The 2,231-nt window shown below is 47.7% G+C and overlaps 2 protein-coding genes and 1 long non-coding RNA gene across 13 annotated transcripts in view; 2 read left to right on the top strand and 1 right to left on the bottom strand.

Annotated features, from left to right (window-relative positions):
- Positions 1–2,231, top strand: part of PEBP4 (phosphatidylethanolamine binding protein 4) — a 416,346-nt gene that overhangs the window by 393,899 nt on the left and 20,216 nt on the right. For 8 of the 9 annotated variants that reach the window (XM_069075687.1, XM_069075677.1, XM_069075681.1 and 5 more), the window contains one exon: positions 477–803. The exons of the other annotated variant lie outside the window; for it this stretch is intronic. In XM_069075687.1, the coding sequence (XP_068931788.1) occupies positions 477–571 (95 nt within the window). In that variant the 3' untranslated portion in view covers positions 572–803. Of the gene's footprint in view, positions 1–476; positions 804–2,231 lie in introns of those variants that run through there. 9 annotated transcript variants of the gene reach the window in all.
- BIN3 (bridging integrator 3) overlaps positions 1–2,231 on the top strand; it is a 227,159-nt gene that overhangs the window by 105,819 nt on the left and 119,109 nt on the right. The gene's annotated exons all lie outside the window — the stretch shown is intronic.
- The window catches only part of LOC138152033 (uncharacterized), a 74,931-nt gene that overhangs the window by 49,273 nt on the left and 23,427 nt on the right, over positions 1–2,231 (bottom strand). The gene's annotated exons all lie outside the window — the stretch shown is intronic.

Consider the following 2,231-nt stretch of genomic DNA (forward strand, 5'->3'; position numbering starts at 1 on the left):
ATCGAATCCAGGCTCAGACACTTAGCACCCACCCAGAAACACCTGGCCGTGTAACCTTGAGCAAGTTACTTAACCCCAATTGCTTAGGGGCGGCCAGGTGGCTCAGTGAGTGAGAGCACAGGCCCCAGAGTTGGGATGACCTGGGATTGAATCCAGGCTCAGATACTTACCACCACACCCAGAAATGGCTGGCCGTGTAACCTTGAGCAAGTTACTTAACCCCAATTGCTTAAAAAAAAAAAGAGTGAGGGAATGAGAGAATAAGGTAGAGACTTCATAGGCTTACACAGTAGGACTACCCTTCCTCCACCCCTACCCCCCACTGACACAGTGAGAGGGGAATTTTGAAGGGAAATAACTATTAAATGATTAGTCTTTCTTCACAGACCTGAGTACCTGATGGTTACCCTTCTATCTAATGTCTAGAGAAGCCTTGGACATTCTCTCCCTCACTCTCCTTTTACTGTTCATTTCAGGTTCCTGGTCTATCAGTGACTTCATAAAGCATTTCCACCTGGGTTCTCCTGTGGCTACCAACCAGTTCCTCACCCAGAACTATCACGATTTTTAGCTAGACCTACTAGCTCCTGGAGAAAGTGTCAAATGACCAGGGACAGAACCAGGCTTGGGCTGCTCCTCTCCAAGCTCTACATCAAAGCTACCAGCTTTTTGCCCAACCACCCTTTCCCCCTACAAGGTCATCTCAAGCTTGGAGAAGAACTTCAGGCTGTGTGGCCTCTGGGTTTGGAATCCCTTTTGCACTCCACAAAAAAAAAAAAATAAAAATAACATCCTCATTTGCCATCTAGTTTGATCTGTTGGCTTCTGTTCATTCTTCTTCCCAGATCAGCAGGGGGGGAAAAAAATCAGTGAGAGAAGACAAACTTGGAGGTTCTCTCAAAGGTAGCGTAGTAAGGGGGTGCTCAGCTGGGAAGCAGAAAATCTAGGTTCTAATTCTGACTTTATCATTAACTTGATCAGGGAACTTCAGTAAGTCACTATCCACTTTCTTTTGAACCTCAGTTTTCCTACCTTTAAAATGAGGAGAGTTTGATTAAATCAGGGATTCTTGTGTTCTAGACCCCTTTGGCAATGTTGGGAAGCCTTTGTACCCTTCTCAGAATCACATCTCAAGAGAATTAAAGGTAATGCTAAATTTCAGTTAGAGGTTCCTGAAAAGGAAGATTTTTCCCCTCTCTCTTGAAATCCACCCAAGAACACTTTTAAGGGTTGGAAGACCCCAGGTTAAGAACTCCTGAAGTTTAGGCATGGTTCGGGTTTCACTTACCTAATTAATCAGTCACACCCTCTCTTCCACTTGACATTCCTCCAGAGGCTTTCCCCCTCTGAGACCCTGAGGTTTAGCTACCCTACAGAGCCTGACTCATAATGCAGGGGAAAAAAAAAAAGTCACTTCAGTTCTCTCCCCCTGCACCTTTCTGGTCTCCCACCACCCCTCTCCCCTCCAGCTCTCAGCTACTCATCCTTGCCTCATTTTCCCCCAGAAAGTTAATAGTCCCCATCTCCACCCCATCCCCACCTCGGCCCAGTCTCAAGGCTGATGTTAATTACTCTTGTATGTAAAGTGCTTTGAGATCATCTGATGAAAGGCACAGCCACAGAACTCAGGATCGTCCCCTTCTTACCCCACCCCACCTTAGCTGAGCAGTAGAAATGGCCCTGCCAGATTCTAGCCACCTCCCCCCGCAGCACCCCCAGCCTGGCTGGAGTTTACTGAACAGGCCCTCAAAAACATCCCCCGGGGCTTTACAGGACAGGTACCCCAGAACTGGACAGAGTCAGAGACACTCTTCTGAGGTCGCCTCTGACTCTCAGGCTGTGTGATTACTGTATTTGAGACCAGCCTGGGGGCCAAGAGGAAATACAAGTGGTAAAATTGGGTCCCACAGCCCGCAATCTGAGTTAAAAAAAGCAAAAGGAAGTGACCGTTTACAATGTCATGGAAGGCAGCCGCAATGGGGACTGTTTTAGTGTGTCAACATCTCCCTACACATCACCTTCTCCCCCCTTCCTCCCCTTCACCCCAGCACCAGGATGTCATTGGCCGCTTGGGTTAGTGCCAGGAGAAAAAAGAAAGGCTAAGCTTCCTAGGACTGCACCAGATCCAGACACAGACAGATTTCCCTCTGGTGCTCTTCCTTCTTTGTGGTGAGGGTGTTTATTTGGGGGTGGAGTGGATCGGATGTTTATCCTTCCAGGAAATTGTTGAC

The sequence above is a fragment of the Petaurus breviceps genome, unplaced genomic scaffold (assembly GCF_028583685.1).
Source record: "Petaurus breviceps papuanus isolate PSGF00001 unplaced genomic scaffold, PetGlider_PUasm1.0 90919, whole genome shotgun sequence".
NCBI classification, from domain to species: domain Eukaryota; kingdom Metazoa; phylum Chordata; class Mammalia; order Diprotodontia; family Petauridae; genus Petaurus; species Petaurus breviceps.